Raw genomic sequence first — 20,536 nt, 5'->3', positions numbered from 1 at the left:
TTTATTGGGAGGGATTGGGTTGCAGCTTTGCTTACGCAGCTGACTTTCTGTTTATTTTATAACAAGTCAGGATGCAAGTTATCCAAAAAGCTCACAAATATTCACATCTGTGGTAGATTCTTTGCTATATTCTGTATGTTCCAGATTCAGCCACTGGATCAGGGAGGTTAGACATCCAGGATGGAAGGAAAGAAATGGAGGGGAAATGGTTTGAGAGATGACGTTTTCAGAAAACAAAATAAGCTCAATAATTACTCATACTTTGAGGGGCCCACTCACAAACTCTGATCAAGTCTTAAAAATGTAAATAATATCTATACACATGTGGCACCTGAACACCATAGTTCTACATTCTCCTCCAGCTAATATTAACAACTAATTTAGAAAACAAAATGATCAATTTAGCAAAATGTGGCTTAGAATCAAGAAGCACTGCAAAATTTGCTTCAGATTCATAGAGATTACTATATATTTGCTTATTTATTTCCATGATACTACAGATTTCAGCGAGACTACAAAGGAGGTATATTATTTTTTGTGCTCTCCCTAAGTAGAATTAAAAAAAAAAAAAAAAAAAAAGCTTTTCCAGTGGTAGATTTTTACTTTTAATGTGCTATCAACCAGCACTCAAAAGAAACACAATGCCTGAATAAACTTACCAGGAAGGCCTGCTCCATTACAGATTAGAGCCTGAATACACTGGAAGCTGTTGTGGAAAAGAGGGTGATGGCAAAATTGAATGACATCATGAAAAATTCCCTTCCCTCCCCTCCAGGAGGCGCTTTCTTGGAGCACTTTTAGCCACAGGCTCATTCCACCACAGTGTGCTAAGAAGGGGGTCTTTTCTGCCCAGTGCTATCGGTCAATTCAATGCTTCCACCCGATGTACTCAATAAGTTTATTTTTATTTATTTATTTACTTATTGATTGAGTGATCAATTAGCTATATTACTTATCCTGTGAATCTGTATCCTTTTTTTTATGTTTCTCCTGCTGTATGCATCTGAATTTCCTCATAGGATTAATCAAGTTTATCTAATCCAATCTAGAATCCTGAAGAGTTTCCATTCTTCCTATGAGATGGTGCTGAGAAGAACAACAAGGGACAGCCTAAAAAACAGCACAGAGAAAAATAAAAAAAACATTTTTCTTTAAAATATTTATGTTTACAAAACCAAAATAATGGAAGCAAAAACTTTCACAACTCTTAAATCATGTTTAAAGATTAAAATGCATCAGAAAACAAGGATTTTTAGTGAGCCAGAAATTTGATTTATACTGTATTTTAACAGCTTGCTTGTGAACACACATCTGTGACACTCAGCCTGCTTAAAGTATGTGAAGAATATTCACATTTTCTCTGTGTCTGGTTGTTTTTTTTTTTTGGTTTCAACTGTTTTCCTGCCATGTTTCAAAGACAATCAGGTTAGGTCAAGTAGAAACTGTAAATTGGCCAGTAGTAACTGATGGTGAGTGTACTCAGTGATTGATTGGTGTTTTGTCCAAGTTTTATTCCTGCCTTGCACCAAATTCTTTCAGGGGGAAGCTGGCAGACCTTGTGACCCTGACTTAGATTAATGAGGTTAAGTAAATGAAAGACTGGACATATGAAAAAAATATTCCAGTTAAGGCCACAACTTTATAGAGTAAGTTAAGGTTTATAAATGTTAACAGTCTGGATGTAATAAACATATTTTAAAACCTAAACAAATGTTTTATATATTAGTTAGTTATTCCACAAATATTTATGAGGAGTGAGTTAAGATATAATAATGCATACAGCTGTAAATTTAATGTTTTAACTGAATTTCTCAGTTAAAGTATAAAATAGTGATCAATAAAATTAGTTCTTTTTTAAACAAAGCACATAAATTCCAGGTGTCAGAGTAATTTCAGTGGGTTCATCAAGACACTTGGTCCATAAACAATACTTTTCTTTTTATCTTGTTTTATGTATTTGCCAACATTACAAGCATTATAAATCATTATTGAATAAAGCTGGGTAACATTTGACATTTCTTTTAGTTCCTTGGTAATGTGATGACTGCCATCATGCTTGAACCTGTTTTGTTGAGCCATACCCTGTCCCTGTTCCAGAAACTAGAGAAACTTTACACTAGGCCATTGCAGGTTACATTCACACACATACTCCCACACTTTAGAGTCATTACTCAGCCTAAATTACACATACGTTTTAGCTGGAGATACGAATATGAATACCTACAAAATCCAAAAAGATGTGAAGAGAACATACAAACTCCCCACAGTATGTTCAGTTTGGTCTTACATATAAGAATTAAGATTTTTCTAATAAATAACAGATTATATACTTTATTGATGACATTCATTTTTGAGTAGAGCAGGCAAACACAGACATCTGATCAGATGCTAGCAGCAAATGCTAGATGTATTTGTGTTAAAGCTTATTGCTGTTCTAACGGTCAAGAAGTGCATTTTAAGTTCGCTTTCCCCCAATCTCAATTCATTAAATGTATCAAGTAGTATGTGTGTGGTTCTAGGTAAACAAAATGCTGATTCACTTGCAGTCCTTTCTCTAAAGCAGATTTGTACATCCTTTTCCACAACTGTGGTTTATATTTACATGTATATGTTTAGCAGATGCTTTTAGCCAAAGTGATTTACAAAAGAGGTGAACATAATTGGGTAACATCAGTCTGGGGTACTGTTTGGGCACAGGCATAACAGGATAGGTTTACAAAATTTATCATTCCAAGTGAAGAGCTCAGAACAAAAATACAATCTAGTGTCAATTTTTTAGATTACGTATAAAACCTAATGGCTAATATAAGTTAGACAGAAATGGTTACCCTCTACTTTGAGAACAAGGCTCTTCATGAGTATGAGGTATTCAGCAGTGCTTGTAGGTGATAATGTTATACGAGGATGGATTCATATCAATGAGGGAGAGGGCCAGAAGTCAAAGACATACGGTCAAAGTAGCAAAAGGTTTGTGGTCACGTAAACAGCAGGAGAGTTCAGGTCATGGGCTGCATCACAGAATAAATGTTCTACAGTTTAAGTATTGTAAATTTCTAAAGGTGTACTTACCTTTAGAAACACGGTTGGTGCGGAGAGTCTCGCTCTGTTGGTAGCAGCCATTTAAGGACGCGCTTCAGCAGAAGCCTGCCTGGAACATATGCATGCCTTTAGGCATTAGCCTGGAGGTAGTCCACCTCTATGGAACAGGGAAGTGTAAACGGTTGCTGACATATTGAGAAAGGGCCTACAGGACAGTGTAGAGAACCACTAGGCAGAGGAGAGAAGAACCTTTTATGCACTCCGGTATGCATGCATGCATGAGCATGTGTGAAGGAACATTTATTGCAATTTACTGCAGGAATGAGACATGTCATATATTCAACATAGCAACGTGTGATTGAAATGGAAGAGAAAGTGTCCATGGGGATTGGTCGAGAAAAATCTGAGGCTGCATAAAACACCCAAGTAGACGTCAGAGATCATCTTTTGCCATTCACCTGCTGAGCATTTGAGTACCAATGATGAAGTTGTGCTTTGGAATATACTGCACGTCCGAACTATTCTTTGTTGTTTTCTGTTTGTGGAATAATTTCATAGATTTTCTAAAATATTTTTTACAAAGGTGAAAAAAAACGTTTTCTTTTTTCCTTTCTTTTCACTGCATAGCTCCTGCAAGATGCAGTTCTAAATATTGTATATACGGTAGTTATTCTTTCACTTTTGCTTTTCCTTTTGGTGTGTCATTGCTGTCTGACTGTGTTTGATTTACGTGCATGGCACTGGTTTTTGATAATTGTTTTACTGGCACTTAAAATACAATGAAGGAGAGCTGTTGTTTTTGCACCTCAGATTTTGTCTGTGTCTCCCATTCACTACTGATTTCTGCTCAGTCAGGAGCTGCAAATGCCCAAGGTTTAATCCATGCAGGGATTCAAAAATGCGGGGATATCACAAACCATAATAAAAAGTAGAAGCATCATGACCAAACTCCCAATCAGTTAAACACAAGGAAAAGTGTTAGTCATTGAATAGTTAAAGAATGTAGCAAACGTCAGAAGATACAAGAATATAGATATTAAATAAACACAATTGAACAAAGAATGTAAATAGCACTACATCAGAGTGAAAGTTATGAGCCTGTTTTATACACTAGCAAATAGTCAGAATGTTTTCCAGTGACTGCCAGTTAATTCATGGACAGAACTGAAGTGCTGTGATGGGGGTGGTAGTCATTGTAAAGGTGCAGAATAACAAGAGACTTTTGTAAAATATTGGTACATGGAACTGCATTTTCAGTCTTGCATATCTGCATGATAAAGTCAGTCTCAAGTTAGACGTAAGACTGAATATCACACGGTCAGCAGGCACCTCACCATTGGTGTAGCTGATCAATATGAAAACATAGGAATTTCTGACTGCTGGATCTAAGTTCTACAGTAGGCCTAAACCATTCTTAATACAGTAGCTGAGATATACTTTACTTTATATTTTACTCTATATAATTAATAATTTTAGAAATAAAAAATTATATGTTTATCTGTACAAATGTAATTTTTACTCAATCTAATACATTTCCTTAGGTATTGTGTGCAAGGACTTTAAGATGGAATTGTGTGGTAAACACACAACTTTATTTTTCAGAAAATATGATAATAAGCTTGTTGCAATGAGACATGTTCAGTAAACTTGCTGGAATGTCAATAAGCTAAGTGGGTTTTTAATAATTTTCCAGAGAGACTGTTTACTTAACAAAAATTAAGCAAAACTTTGTTGTTTTTCTGTCAAGCTTGTCTAGCTCTTATGAATGTTTTAGTTTCTAATTTCTTACACTTTTTTGTAAAGAAAATTATAAAAAGTGAATTTGTACTTTTTATTAAAAAAGTGGTAAAGTGTAAGCACAAGTTCAAAGTGCCTCCCGCCAACACACCATTCTAGTTTCCAGCATTTGAGACCTTTAGGGTATGAGATCATGCTTGTGAAGTCACTCAGACCACAGATGGGTTTTGGCTGGGAGAGAGTTTTGCTTTTTCCCAGGAAAACCACATAGTGACAGCCAAACATTCGAGCAATTGGCGGGCAAGAGCAGTGACGCTGACAGATGAAAATGATAGCTTTTAGCAGTCGGAAACGACGTTGGATGTCAGTGCCACCGTAGATCCCATCATTTGCTCAGTAGCTTTTTCTAAACTTAATGATATAGAAATTGGAGACTGCTTGGCCCCTCTAGTCTCAGCCAGTTCTGTCTGTACAGGGATACTCAAGTGGCATACTCCAGAGATCATAGGAGGAGGAGATGACCAAAGTTGTATATGGGTAACAGGCCTTCAGAGTATCCCATTTTTCTTTTCACTGGCATTACATTCAGTTATTCAAATAATATGTCTTTAGCTTCAGTCTCTTTAGGCAAAGCAAACTGAGCAGGGAGTTTAGTTATTTCAACTTTGTCACATTGTTTAAAATTCTTACTTTATTTTGCAGTTTGCTTTAGTCAGTCTTTATTTTTACATAACACTCTTTTTGAAGCCTACCATTACCAGGCACTTTACAGAGCAAACATACTGAAGGTATGAATCAAAGTAGCAATATAAATCACAAAGTCTCTTCATCTATAAATTACAAGGAAGCAAATTTGATTAATCTACTCCAGTAAACATGTGGAGTTATACTAGTTTTGTTAGAGAAAGGCCAAACTGAAGAAAAAGTTACAGGTATAGATAACAATATTACAAGCCCCAGAGCAAAAAGGTAAAAAAATACACTTTTCTGTTGTGAACACAACTATAAGTTCTATACTGTTGTAGCTATAATTTTGCAATGACATTCACAGAATGTAGCAGTGAGAATACTAGGAATTGCGTAAAATTTCCATCAAACCTGATGTCCATATAGTGGAGAACTTGAGCCTTTTTAGGTCACCATTTGATATGGTTTCAGGACTTTTAAACTTGATTGTAATCAAAAAAATAATATCTTGCTCCCCTTGGATAAAGATATGTTTTTTAAATATGTCAGTTTTTTCATTTTTTTCTCAATTTTTGTTAAGCTAACAAGTTTTCCAAGTTTATTTATGAAAACTTTCAAGCTTTTTACTGAACTAAGTCTTTCACAAATGTGTCACGGTCATTAGCAATGGCACTTCATACCTAAGGCTGCATGTTTAACCCAGTAATTTCACAGCTTTATTCACACATAAACCGAGGATATAGATTTCCGATTATTGTGCTAATTCTTTACCTCAAATGTTTCAGGTTTAGTTATGTGTGGTATCAACTCTTGAGTTGTATGAATGCTTAAACTTTATGTGATAATTTAACAGGAATATCATGCATTTATGGGATGGAAACATTTATAGATCAACAAAATTATAGTTTGGATAAACTTAAAAATATTGATATTATATGGTATTTTTGTATTGGCCTGTAGTGGTGCTGTTCACTGGGCAGCCGTAGGGAAGTCTGTTTGGGGCTGGAATATTTTCATGGGTCTTATCCCTGGTATATATTTTATATATTATGTATGTAGATTGGTTCACAGTAGTTTGTTCATTATTAGATCTATTGAATTGATAAAGGTTACACAGCCAATCCATTGAGAGGATTGAACCAGCTTCCTCATTTCTTTGGCTCTGTAACTCATTGGTATATTACTTCCCCAGTTGCTCTTTGGAAAAGAGAGAAAGGAAAAAGAAGAAAAATTTAGAAATTTGCCTGTGTGTTCACATGGCAAAAACTGACATAATTATTTGGTGACTTTGGTATATAACTTGTTTTACAAGGCTGTTTATTAGCCACTTTTAAACAATTCTTTCATGGCCAAATGTTACTTGGAGAAAATAAACTTTACAAGCCTTATAAAAATTATTCTTTCAGACAGAACAAAACAGAGCTGTCGTCATTTTTCACACGTTAGGCGGCCTTTTTCATTTTCACTTTGGGAGTTTTCAAAATTTATATATATATATATATATATATATATATATATACACACACACAGTATATACATACATGGTTAAAGTTGTATCATTGTCAAAAATGTTGTACTGTGTTTTAGGAAATAATTTTTAATCCTACCTTTTCATTGAAGAAGGCATTTTTTGAGGGTCCATTTAGGTGGTGTGAAGCAGTTATGCAGTACAGTGGACTGAATATTGTTTGGTAAAAGTTGCTCACAACAAAATACCATTAATAATGGCAATTAAGCCATGCTTCTATCTAATGTCATCTTTAAAGGACTATAGGTGCTACCATTTTACATGTGTTTCCTGTTCCTTTTTCTTGCAGGCATCTCAACAGTGAACACGCGCTTGATGACAGGAGCACAGCTCAATGTAGAGTGCAGATGCAAGTTGTTCAGCAGCTAGAGATTCAGGTTGGTATCATACAGGAGGCCTCTCTGGAGCAGTGACATTTGAATGTATGTCCTGCCCTAACTCACCTATTGTCATCCATTCCTTGCTTACCCTTTTGCCGATCATTGGATTCCAGAGTCTGTCACAGCAGAATTTGATGCAGTCAGAAATCAAACCTGGATGGAGGACCAGTTCATTACAGGGCACATTAAGAGGATGTCTTATTTTTTAACAGTTGCGAGCAAGGGACACGTTAGGGGCTTCAGTAATAACTTCCATCCATCAATTTACTAGCCCACTTATCTAGTTTAAGGGAAGTAGTTGATTGTCCTGTCTTGCAGCTAATGCCAGGTAGTATTAGCCGCAAGGCGGGAATGATCTCTGGATAGGGCACCTGTTAATCGCAGTTCACTCACTCACACTGAGCTAATTTAGAGTTGAGAATCACCTGATTTTGGGATGTGAGAGGCAAACGAATTAATGGGATTCTGGAATCAGTGAAAGTCAAAGGAATATAATGTTACCTATCGGAATGAACTTATATTGTAAGTAAAAAAGTGATGACCCCTCCCACTGGCTTAAAGTTCCACTGTGTCCTTTTCGCCCAGTGGCATTTCATTCTGAGTTGTTGTTGGCATTAATCCCCTAAGAAGGTTGAAGTTAGCACTTTATTTCTGGAGAGAACATGTTGGGGAAACACTGGGTTGTCAGTTTTTCAAGCTGTTTGCTTGTCTAAATTGTACTGTGATGTGCTTTGACGTAATTCTTTATGAGAAACTAATGAATTGACTTACAGCCAACATCATGTGCTGCAGCCTAAGGCTCTCCTGGTCTCATCCCAGCACTTTTGTTTTTAATGACCTCAATCCTGGAAGCCTCTGCCATGTCCTTAGCTGAGTGTGTGCCATGCTGCCAACTGCTTGCCAGGGGTGCCTATCAGTTTGTTTGTGTTCTCTCACTTGCAAATGCCTCACTTTTTTTGTTAAGGTTGGCAATAGTTTGCAGTTAAGCAGAGCTATAAAGGTGATCCTTACATGTCCCTGGCAAGGATTCTTATTGGCATTCTCTACCATAACACTGTTATTTATTTATTTATTTTATTTAGGTCATTCTATCGATGCCCCACCTACATATTCTGAAGCATAATTTGTACATGAACCCTGAAAGCAAAGGATTTATAGAGAAGCTAAGAACAACATGTCATGCCTTAGTGTTGGATTTGAATAATATAAGTGACCATTTTGGGTGCAATTTAACCAATGTCAAGAAGAAACGTGTACATCTGGTGTGAAGTTGTAATCATGAGTCTTAAATTGCCAATACATGAAAGGCACTTTTTTGTGATTTAACCTCGAACAGAACCTGGATACTCAATGTCTCTCCATGCCATCCCTATGACTTTAACTTGTCTCCCCAGCTACCACTGTGCTCAATATTCAGTAATCTTTGGGTCTTTCATAGCAGGTTCCATAAACTATCATTATAGTTTATGTAATTGGAGTGGATTTCAATACATCTTTAAAATGACACAAGCACAACATTGTTAGGGGGAAAAGCAAATAGTGGCAAAAAATGTTTTAATATATTTCCAGTTTCTGAACCTTCTTATTCTGTTATAAAGTCATGAGGAGTTACAGTAAGGCCTGGTTTTTGTGGGATCAGGTGCAAGGTGGAAGCTCATCCGGGATGGAAGGTCAGTCCATTTTGGAGACACTGGGACAATTTATGCTTGTCAGTTAATCTGACATCCCCACCATTTGAAAATTCCACACAGAGACTGTGCCATGACTTGGCCCTTGGTCCCTGGTGTTGTGCAGTTGAAGCACTTAGCACAGTGTAATTTAATATTCTTAAAGCAAATTTAAAAAGTAAAACTGGCAACATGTTTAGGTGTAGGTTTAATATTAACTTTGACAGAGCACTGAGGGCAGACACAGGTAGACAGTGCCAGAAAGATGAATACGCATTTCTCAAGAGCTACATCCCAGGGCTTTGAGATATAGTGAAAGTTTGCTGATTGTCAGATGATAGGTCTGTGGTCTCTACTTTTTAAGGAGAAGTATAAGGCTGATTCCAGGTCTGCAAGGGGACACGCTATAAAGAACAAGTTAAGGAACTGAAGCCAAAGCACATGGAGGCTCGGAAGAGACGTAATGGATGAGTTTAAAATTATGAAAGCACTTAGGTGAGGTGGATGGCAGCAATTGCCTTATAGTAGATGTCTTCAAAAGAGCACTGGACCAAGATAGAAGCTAGTTAAGAGGAATGCTATTTATCAAAGAATTCTAGATATTTTTAATCACACATAGAATGTCACATGAATGGAATATGGTGTCAGTTTGTTAGAGTAGTTGAATATAGCACTCTAGAAACTTTCAGGTCCGATTTACCAAGCTTTGGATACTTTAGGTTATGTAGGAATTTTTGAGCCTGGCCTTAACATTTCCTGTGGTTTATAAGATGTGCCTTCAATACTAAATATCCTGCAAGTCTCATCAGGTGAGCTAGATGAAGGGTAATTTAGTTTTCCATTTTTTCAGCCATATTTGACCTTGTTTCTATTGGTCGATACTTTATGCAAGACCACTGAAAGGTAATTTGGCTGTTAAAGGGTAATGAAGATGTACATGAGATGAACCCAATAACATGATAAGGCAGAGTGGCAGAGTTCTGCATTGATGGATGAAGGTTTGACTTTTGTCAAGATGGAAGATTCATGCTGCCGTCAGGAATAATTCTAAAGGCTGGTTTTCAAGCAGAATGTAGCCTATGTAGTTTTCAGGAGAAACTGCTTGACAGCTAAGGGTCCAAAAGTAGTATTTTGAAAATTAAATGGGGTTAGTGTTACATGGCGATGTGGTGATGTGGCTCCCTGCAGTGGGTTATAAAAATGGATGGAGGGATGTGTCGATGGTGTATTGAGATGGGGCGATGTTCATTGTTTCTGTGTAACAGACCTGCAAAGACATAGGCAGCTGAGGTCGGGTGGCATGGAGAGCTATCATCAGAGTGAGCGGCTGCTTGATTGTTCCCGAACAATTTTTCACAGTAAAGTTGGAAGCTTATAGAAATTACTGGAGCTTGTAATAAAAAAAATGAAAAAAAATCTGCCATCACAGCCACCAATTATAAAGTTTTCAGCGCTGAGCCCCCGCTGTGCCGGCATAGAAAGTGCGGGTATGGCAGTGCAAGCCCTGTCAGCTCTAATGAGACCTGTGACAAGCTCTGTGTGTGCGCAGGATCCCTCTCAAACCAGAGCCATATTAACCCCTCTTTCTCCCACTCTGGCCTGACTGCATGTCCCTTGCTCACCTGTCTTATTTTCTCATTTCCCAGATTCCCTCTCTGGAGCTGCCAATGGGTTTTTTTAATGATGCCATCTTGTCTGATTTTAGGTGGCACTGCTTGGGATACATGGTTTTGAAAATGTTCTAAATTACCTTGTAATGCAGATGACCACAATTGGCACCCTAAAGCCTTTCTGGAGCCAACTGAGCTTGGTCGTCACCTCCTAAAGACTTTTCAGGTCCATTTGGCTCTTTCTCAGATGACCACTAGATTATCAAATTCTTCAGCTTGTCCCAGCCGATATCCCATTAGTTAGCTATTTTTAGTAAACAATGCATAATAAAATATTTAAAACAACAACAGAAACGCAACATGACAGAGGAGACAGCGTGTGTCAAGAGGCATCATGGCACTGAGCATTTCAAACTCTCCCATGTCACTCCATTAGAGCGGCTGTAGGCATGCTTGGATTCACCTGAATTGTGTCCCTTTTCTCGAAGCACACAGGCTAAACGCTTTGGCCTTTATTGTGTTTGCTTTGACTACTGCCTTAGGGCGTCCATGTCTGGATAGTTAAGTGTTTATATTTACTTATTTATTCTCTGACTGACCTTCTGATTTTACATTATAATAAACATGTTACCAGAGGGCCTTATCAGAAATGGCATGTTTTACGGAGGAAAATCCACAAGCTGCTAAAATAAGACTCACAGAAAAGGAAGCAAGGTGATTTTGTGGTAGTCTGTAGAGGCTCTTCTGGTTAAACACAGCATAAGGAGCAGAGGTGACCTAGATGTTAGAGGTGAAGTTTGGACTGGGAACTCCATGCCTCAAGCCAACTCTGAAGAACAACAGGAAACAATATGCTTTGCAATGGCAGTGTATGTAAGTGGCCGAGCTTGAACTAGAAAATCTTGTTATGCTGACTCCTTTTAAGCATACAAGAGAGAAATGTGGCTGGAAACCTGAAAATGAAGTCTCTTGGTGTCATTTCTGCTTCAGTGAGGGCCATGAGGAGAAATATGTGATGTCACTGACAATAAATGACCAAGCTTGCACTGGAAGTTTTTACGCAGCCCCTCCGACAGCAGTCTTTAATGACCTCTTAGGCACAGCCATCAGCAGTGTGTCTGTTTGTGGAGAGAGTGTCAACCTTGTCCAGAGGTTTATTTACTTTGGCAGTGGCATTCATGTCTCTGGTGACTCCTTCTATGAAGTCAGTAGACGGATTGGGAGAGCATGGGGGGTCTTGAGGTCGCTGGAAAGGGGTGTGTGGTGCTCCCGATATCTATGCAAAAGGACGAAGGTCCAAGTCTTTAGAGTCCTGGTGCTTCCTGTCTTGCTATATGGCTGCGAGACGTGGACGCTATCCGGTGACCTGAGACGAAAACTGGACTCCTTTGGTACTGTGTCTCTCCAGAAAATCCTTGGGTACCTCTGGTTTGACATTGTGTCAAATGAGCAGTTGTTCACAGAGTCCCGAATGAGGCACATTATCTGCATTATGAGGGAGCGTCAGTTACTGCACTACGGCCATGTGGCGCATTTCCCGAGGGTGATCTGGCTAGTAAGATCCTCGTTGGGGACCTGAGTGGCTGGACCAGTCCAAGTGGTCGCCCACGTAACACCTGGCTCTGGCAGATAGAGGGTCATTTCCGGAGGGTGGGACTGGACTGCTTGTCTGCCTGGGGGTTTGCAAACCGGGATCCCAACTTGTTTCGTTATGTAGTGAGTGCGGCAACGCACTGTACCAGTGCATGCTCCCCAACTTGACTTGCACTGGAACATTCTGGCCTTGTGCTGATGTTTTTTTAAAACACACAAGACTTGTGTTGTCATGTTTTTGTGTTCTCCTCCTGTGTCCTGCTAACTTCCCTGAAGAATGCTAAGTGAAGATGTGTCACAGGGTTATACAGTTTTGATGCAGTTTACTAGTCCCATCAAAAACATATGGAAGCAGAAACCATGATTCTAGGTGAAACAAGAAGGGTTTTGTCCTCTTTTACATCCACAGTCATGTACAAGAATAATACTTATGTAAATAAAAAATGTTCTTGAACTTGCTGTTCACATAATACAGTTGTATATGATGTTTTTAATAAGACACTTCAACATTACAAAAAGTGCTCTTGTAAATTAATCTTGGAGATATCTGCAGCAGTGTTTACCTTATTCCTCTAGGTGGCAGTAATGCTTGTGAAAGTTTTTTCTTTTTCTTTTTTTTTTCTTTAAGAAGCTACTTTTGCATTGACCAAAGATGTTTTTCATACAGTCAGAAGTCCATATCTTGTGTATGAAACAAACATATTCATCACAAGTCGTTAACTGTTTTCATATCAGTTTAGTATCTGGCTTCAAATGTTACTTTTTTCTCATTTATTGACCAACTTGATGTTGTATTTCCTTTCTTTATGTATAACATACCTTATGAAAACCACATTTATATTAGCAGCTGTCATTTTTTTAATATTCTTTTTTTAGTCCAGTTATCCATACTAATGTGTAACTTTTCTTTTTTGCAGAACAGTATAATAGTCGCACAGAGAAATACATTTAAATCACAAAGTTATTTAGTGAGAACTGAACTGACATCTGAAAAACCCTGAATTTTCTCTATCCACAGTTGGCCAAAGAAAGTGAGCGTCTCCAGGCGATGATGACACATCTGCACATGAGACCAACAGAGCCAAAGCCTTTCAACCAGCCTGTAAGTAGTGAATGTGGATAGGATGAAAGGTGGTGCACAGGAGATGGGCAAGGGTGACTCTCTTCATTCATACACTTACAAAGAATTAGTGAACATGGAGCTTAGTGGGGAGGCAAAGTATCTACAGATCGTTAGAAGCCATGTACAGTATAAATTTACAGGACATCTATATTAGTATTGTTAATTATGTGTTTTTTTATATGTTTATTGCTTTACTGTGCAAGTCTGCCTTTATCAAATCTGACACAACTTAAATGAAACTATATAAAAATGATTGGGAATTGAGTTTACTTTTAAGATTTTTTCTTTATTTGCTACTCAATTCAAGAAATAGAGACTCAAATGAGGAAAATTGAACACTCACTGAACTAATCCACGTTAAAGTTCCAACCGTGTAAAAAGTTCAAAATATAAATTAAGAAATTAGATATTCAATTTCATCTTAACTTTCAGTAAAAAACACATCATAGAAGTTTCTAAACACTTAAGCTTTACTTTAGATTTTTTACTTCAAGTTTAATTTAACCCATGCACTATCAAGACCTACTTATTTCAAGTTTCATCTCTGTGTTAATTGCTTTTAATGATCCAGAGAGTCCATAATGAAGGTATTGCAAATGAAAGGCTGAATGCAGCTGCCAATGTACAAGATTTATTTCCATAAGATGCACCATTTAAATTACTTAAGATGAATTTCTGACATGATGAAGATTTGAACAACTCCTCTATTTAGATAACATACATAATTCCACATAAATACCTTTCATATGGAGCAGTTTATACAGATGGCTACTGGTCAAGGAGACTATTCTCTGTTATTGTTTTTTAATTCCTTTTGGGTTGTCTTTTCTACAGTCATCTACTAAAATGAGCAATCCAATAATGTAGCCAACTGTAGTAAAACAGTTAATTTGGTGACATTGTACACCTTAAAGGATGCCAACAAAAACTGTTTTACATTTTTTATGCAATGTCTTCTCAAGTTAGCTTCCCCCCCATTTTGCATACACAAAAGGGTAAAGGTTGTCTGTTTTTTGTTGTGATTGTTTTTTTTTTTATTAAAACCAAATGTGTACATAAGAATCATGAAGACAGCCAATTAAGAAAAGAACAGTGTAACTCAACAGCATTGTACCCCCAGACCTCCCCCTAGACCACCCAATTTCATCCCAATCACAACCTAGGACCAAAAAATGAAAACCAGACTAATATATGGATATAGGGATAAAAAAGTAGGTAAATAGGAAACAAACCAAACAACCCAGGCAGGCAATAAGAATGAAAGAACAACATCAATGGGACCCATAAAACCAGGTTATTATCAACTTAGCCAAGGTTGTGCATCTGAGAAACTACAGTTGTAAGTAATTTCAATAAACCATGTATTTGTTGTTGTTTGATAAGTTATGTTTTTCTGTTGTGGCCAAGTTCATTCTTCCTTTCTGGTTATCAGACATGGTTTTGAATTTCACCATTAGGTCAGTCATACAATTGTGGTTCTGTCATAGAAGTGGTTATAATATCACAGTAAAATAATTAATACTTCCAGAATGAGATTTCAATCCTTCTCATTCCTCATTAAAAAGTCTCTTTAACAAAAAGTGCTTGGTCACATCTGTGAATACTACATAATGTAAACATATGAAAACTACAGAAATCATACATATTGAAAGTACTGTAGCATGTTACACTACACTTGCAGTCTTCCATCATATCCCTATATAACATTTTAAGAGTTATTGTAAATTGAGGTGGTATGTATTGTCTGGGGTTTAAGTATAGATAATAAAGAACCATAAAAGCTACTGTTTGCCATCAATATCAAGGTTTGGGAAAGTAAACAGATGACATTCATGTGAGATGCTATAAAAGTTGACATCCCTCTGGGGTCTCTGTCACCAGAGCTAGAATCAAATACTTGGCCTCTTTATTCTTTCCTTGTCAAATAAACCCAGAAAAGTTGTTGAGTATATAGAAATTAGAATTTTTCTGTTTATTTCTGATAGCATGTTTTTTAAAGTCTACTTTTTACATACAAATTATTTTAAATAAGATAAATAATTATTTTGACTTTAATCATAATTTATTGGTTTGTTTGCCCTAGTTATTTGAGTTTAGTCTGTTACAAAATTCACTTCACACTATATTTATTTCTTTAGAATTTAGTTCACCCATTCTCTAAACCTTTATTTTCTGTGGCTAGTGTCCACCTGAGAATCCTAAAGAGTCTCCAGTTTCCTCCCAAAGGGTTGCTGTTAGATTGATTGACCCAGTAATGCATTGATATTTTCCCAGGCTTCTGTATGTTGTAGCTCTTCACAATACTTCACAGGAAAAAATTGTTTCATAAAATAATATGGTATTCCATGGATAGTTATAATGTTTAAATAGAATCAAGCATCTTGTTTTTAAGGTGTGTAATCTGTTATTGTTACTTTAGTACCATTAACAATTTTCATTAAGGTTCCATATAAGAATCATCTTGGTTCCTGGTTTATGTGGCAGTGGGTCAAATTTATCCAAAACATCTATCAGTGCATGAGTTTTGTGAAATTGATTAATCAGAATCAGCACTGTGAGGATCTAATGAACATCCAGCCAATGTTGTGTAAGGGCTGAAAAAGATCTATACTCACTCGCATATGGACAGTTTAGAGTCACCAGTCAACCCACCATTTACATCTTTGGGATGTAGGAAGAAAGCTGGAGTACCAGGACAAAAACATTAGCAAATACTGGAAGAACATGGAGGTTCTACTGAGACAGTGACCAGGCTAGTATTCATAACAGGCTTACCATACCTTTCCCAGGTTGTCACATTTTTTAAAATGAGTTTATTGATGTAGTTGTAGAAAAGAAACTTACCCCCAAGTACTTCAGTCATGCACATAATACATAATTCATCAAGTTCTTTGGTACAGTAAAGCCATGTTCGTGAAATTTTCCCTAAATTCAAGGCAATCCTGAACCAGTAAAACAGCCCATTATAATAATTGCTAAAACCAAATGGTTTGTCAAATTTTATGGGTTCTTTTTAAGTATTAGTTGGGTAAAATCTTTTATCTTTGGTCAAAATTATACTTTGCAGCCACTATTATTATTAGTTTCTGTCTTTCCAAGTAATCATTTTGCAGGAACATGGAGAGTCAAGGCCTGTTTATGCAGCCATGGGAACAAGGCAAGGCAAAGAGGACACTAGTTCATTCAAACCCACACACAGTCAGGTACCATTCCAGTTTAAAGTTACCAGTCAAATTAACATGCATATTTTTAGAAAGACAGTTATGGGGCTAAGATCTTAACCCAGGCTCCTGGAGCTAGCTTTTCTCAGTGAGCTAGCATGCCGTCCCATTATGATGATGATGATTATTATTATTATTATTTATTTTCACAGTGTGACGGATTTATCAGAAATTCATAAACCACTCTTTGATGACTACAACACTCAAGAAAACTATTGCAGTATCAAAAATTCAGGGAGGTGAAAGAATGCTGAGGATGCAGGCCTCAGTGCTTTTCTGCCTGACATTCACTGCTGTCTCTCATTCTAATTATAAAATACCAAAAAAAGAGATCTAATGAATATTTCATGATGAGATTGATGAGTAATCTTTTACTAAAATATGAAGACACCAAAATTAATTGTCAATTAGTAAGTGGAGTATCTTAATTTGGGAGGGATATAAATTGCATTTTGTTGCACCGTTAATATGGGCCTGCTCCTGTTTTGGAGATGACTCCCGTGGCCAAGATGCCATTAGTTCCTAATGGGAAATCAGAAACTGCCTCTGGCTTCTGTGAAGAGGACTTGGAGTACTGACAGAGACCCCTGGAGGCTTCGACAAAATAAAGATTGCCCTCAATTAGGATGGTCTGTGTTGCGCCGAAACTGGCACAGTTCCAACATTAATTAAGTACCTGTTAAACAATTTCACCCTCTAATTACTCAAGATGGGCCGGGTGCTGGTGTGTGTGTTTTTTTTCCATCTTCCCTCTTTTCTAAGAACAGATTGCAGACAGTGGAGTAGTAGTCAAGTTAATTTATCGTGTTAGCAATCCCCATTCTAATTTGCACTCCTTTCCCTTCATGCTGATGCGTGATAGATTTAATTATAACAAACAAGCAACTTGAAGTGTAGGCACCCATTGAAGCCTCACATCATCATCAACTGGTTTCCAGTTATCTTCTCTGATTGACAGCCCTGCACAGTGGGAATTGCATAACAGTACTCTCTTTCCCTTTAATATTTACACAATTTTATATATATGTTTAAATGTTAAGTGTTAAAAGTTAATTAATTTTTGCTTCCATTCTAACAATAAAGTTTAAGTTGTCCTGACATAACCTGCTAAAACACAACACCGTTCCCTCATGTCAGGACTTTTTCATAACTGGATTTTCTTTGTACAGTTTATGGTCTCTTGAGTTTGAATCCTTTGCCATATCATAGTTTGTGTGGAACTTGATATTTCATCCTGTATCTGTATGAAGTTTTTCTCAGAGTTTATCCATTTCTTCTGTCTTAACACAATGACGTACATTGTATGTTAAGTAACCATTCCAAACTGACTCTATTTGTATGGATGTATTTGTGAGTGTTGCCTGTAGTGAACAGTGTTCCGTCCACAGTGGGTTCCTGCCTTGTCCCTGTGTGTTGCTAGGATAACCTTTGCCCCCTTGGGTGTAATAATCTGTATTATAATTTATGTATTATGTGTAATTGGTATATAAAACTACCTGATGTAGCCAAACCCTGGAAGCCATAAGACATCAAAACTAACTACCATTCCACTCTCATGTCTTTTTTTTGTGCAATCATAATATCACATTATTTTCCATAATAAATGAAAAATGCTAAAAATGTGTGCCTTGTCTTCTTTCAGCTGAATTTGGCATCTAGTGCCTCTCTTTTGAAAAGAGAGGGGGACACGTTTCCAGAAGGTTTACCTCACCCTCCCACCTCTGCCACAGCCCCAATTACCCCACTACGCCAAGGACCCTCTGTTATCAGCTCCTCCAGTCTTCATAGCGTTGGGGGCCCCATTCGTAGGAGGAACTCTGACAAGTTTTGCACCCCAATCGCATCAGGTAAGAGCATAACTTAATTACTTGAGAAGATTCCAAATTTTCAGGCTTACTGTAAGAGCTCATTTGCAAATCATTAAATCTGAGGCTTAGTGACCAATGGATTAAAAAGAGCGAAGTGAAACTGCAAGTGCTCAGATGAGTCCATGTTGAACTCTTCCAGTTTGTGCAATGAAATTAAGATGGGTGTGTATGCCATGAGTTACTTATTTGTACAAGTGGGAATTTAATATTTGTATGTGTTATCTCAAAAATATATACACTGTATGTATTTCTGAGTAAATATTACCATCCATCCAAAATTGAATTCACTTAATAAAGTTAATGGTCATCTGGGTCTGTAGCTTATTCCAGAAACTTCAGGTGCAAGGCCTGTGTACCGGCCCATCTCAGGGTACAGTCATATTTTTTTACATTTTTGAAATTTCTTTTATGTTTATATGTGCTTGTGCTATAAGTTTGAACATATTTGTATATGTAAATTTGTTAGGGTTAAATGTGGGCTTATTATGTATTTATGGATGTATTGACATATGTCAATACTTTAATGTACATTTTGTTATATTTCAATTAACAAATATGAAAGTTTATGTTTTTATGTTGCGAGTAAATATACACACAGGATCAAGTGCAGCAAATGTATGGTATATGTGTATGTATGTAATACTGTAATAATCGGTAAGCCTAGCTAAACCACTCTTTATAAAATGCAATATCGCAAAGTGCTTTTCCAAGCACTAAAGTGAACATTCAAAGGAACAAGTCAGGTGGCTTTATTGTCATACCATGGAGCGTAATGTAGCATACAGTAGCACAAAATAATGTTTCCCAGGAATGAGTACAAGATATACACAAACTTAGGACAAGTACAAGAGACATAAAAAACTATACTATAAATAGATAAATAAATTGTAAATAATAAGTAAGTTTAGTAATAATTGGAAATAGATAATAATAAATAAATAATCCATCCATCCATCCGTTATCCAACCCGCTATATCCTAACTTCAGGGTCACAGGGGTCTGGAAACAAACACCGGGCAGGGCACCAGCCCACCACAATCTATATAAATAAAATTCTTTTCGTGTTTGAAACGGAAATGACGTATGACCACGAATAACGGAAATTACTTATGACCACGGAACATATTATAATATTATAGGAACTTATTATTTGTGTAAGAGTTATTTTACTGATATTGAAAAGAAGAAAAAAGACTGTTTAAATAAGGAGCTGGGAAGGTGAATGTAAAGAAGAAGCCAGCGGTAAAGCAAGTGAGACTCCGTAATAAAGACGGTTGGGTGCACGGAGAAGGAGTGCTGGCTAACGTAGAAGGACCTTCGGAGCACACGGCTTTACTTTGCTTTTATGGTGCGGGCGTCAGCCATGGACGGACGCTAACGCCGAGACACCTGGGTGAGACGGACTTCTTCCTTCAACAAAGGAATCGTCGCCAGGCCAGTGAGATTGCTTCTTTTACATTTAAATTCAGTATACGAGTCAACGGAACATATCTGACTTCATCACTGGATTCATTGCAGATTTCCCAGGCCGTGTGAATTTAGACTTTAAAACAAGAACGTGCTGTTTGTAAATAGGGTAATTTTACATTTCTTTTCCTTGCTTGCTTTCTTTCTTTGCTGTTTCGCCGTTTTCTGGAGAGTATATTATAGAGTGTTTAAGGGGGTGGCATATTAATTAGGGTTTGTGTAGTTATTATAGATTTGACAAGAATTTAAAGGGTGTTTATTGTTTAGTTTGATTTATAATATATTCTTTTTTGATTGTTTAAAGAATTGTTGGGGTGATTATTTCCTTTGTATAAATTCATAAAAGACAACTCCAGATGAGGATATCAAATTGGGCCTAAGGTTCGTTTGGGTTCCGTACTTAATAGAATTAATTTTCCTAAAAGTAGGAGACTTTTGTGTGTGCTGGGCTCCTCATTCAACTTCAGAGGAACGCTCTACACCTTGATAGTAAAAGAGATGAAGAAAACAGCTTTGCGTCTTTCTACTTTTTAACTGGGCCGAGCTGTAAACAGTGTGAAGACGAGACCACCTTCAGCGGCGAGGGGTCATAAGAACAAAGTGGACGCTGGGAGGC

The 20,536-nt window shown here is 37.1% G+C and overlaps 1 protein-coding gene across 2 annotated transcripts in view; it reads left to right on the top strand.

Moving 5' to 3' along the window:
* Positions 1–20,536, top strand: part of foxp4 (forkhead box P4) — a 239,519-nt gene that overhangs the window by 192,591 nt on the left and 26,392 nt on the right. For both annotated transcript variants that reach the window (XM_028796682.2, XM_028796680.2), the window contains exons 9-11: positions 7,281–7,368; positions 13,260–13,343; positions 18,228–18,432. In XM_028796682.2, coding sequence (XP_028652515.1) covers positions 7,281–7,368; positions 13,260–13,343; positions 18,228–18,432 — 377 coding nt within the window. The remainder of the gene's footprint in view (positions 1–7,280; positions 7,369–13,259; positions 13,344–18,227; positions 18,433–20,536) is intronic.

This window comes from Erpetoichthys calabaricus, chromosome 3 (genome assembly GCF_900747795.2).
Source record: "Erpetoichthys calabaricus chromosome 3, fErpCal1.3, whole genome shotgun sequence".
Classification (NCBI taxonomy): domain Eukaryota; kingdom Metazoa; phylum Chordata; class Cladistia; order Polypteriformes; family Polypteridae; genus Erpetoichthys; species Erpetoichthys calabaricus.
This window is presented reverse-complemented; position numbering and strand designations above follow the sequence as displayed.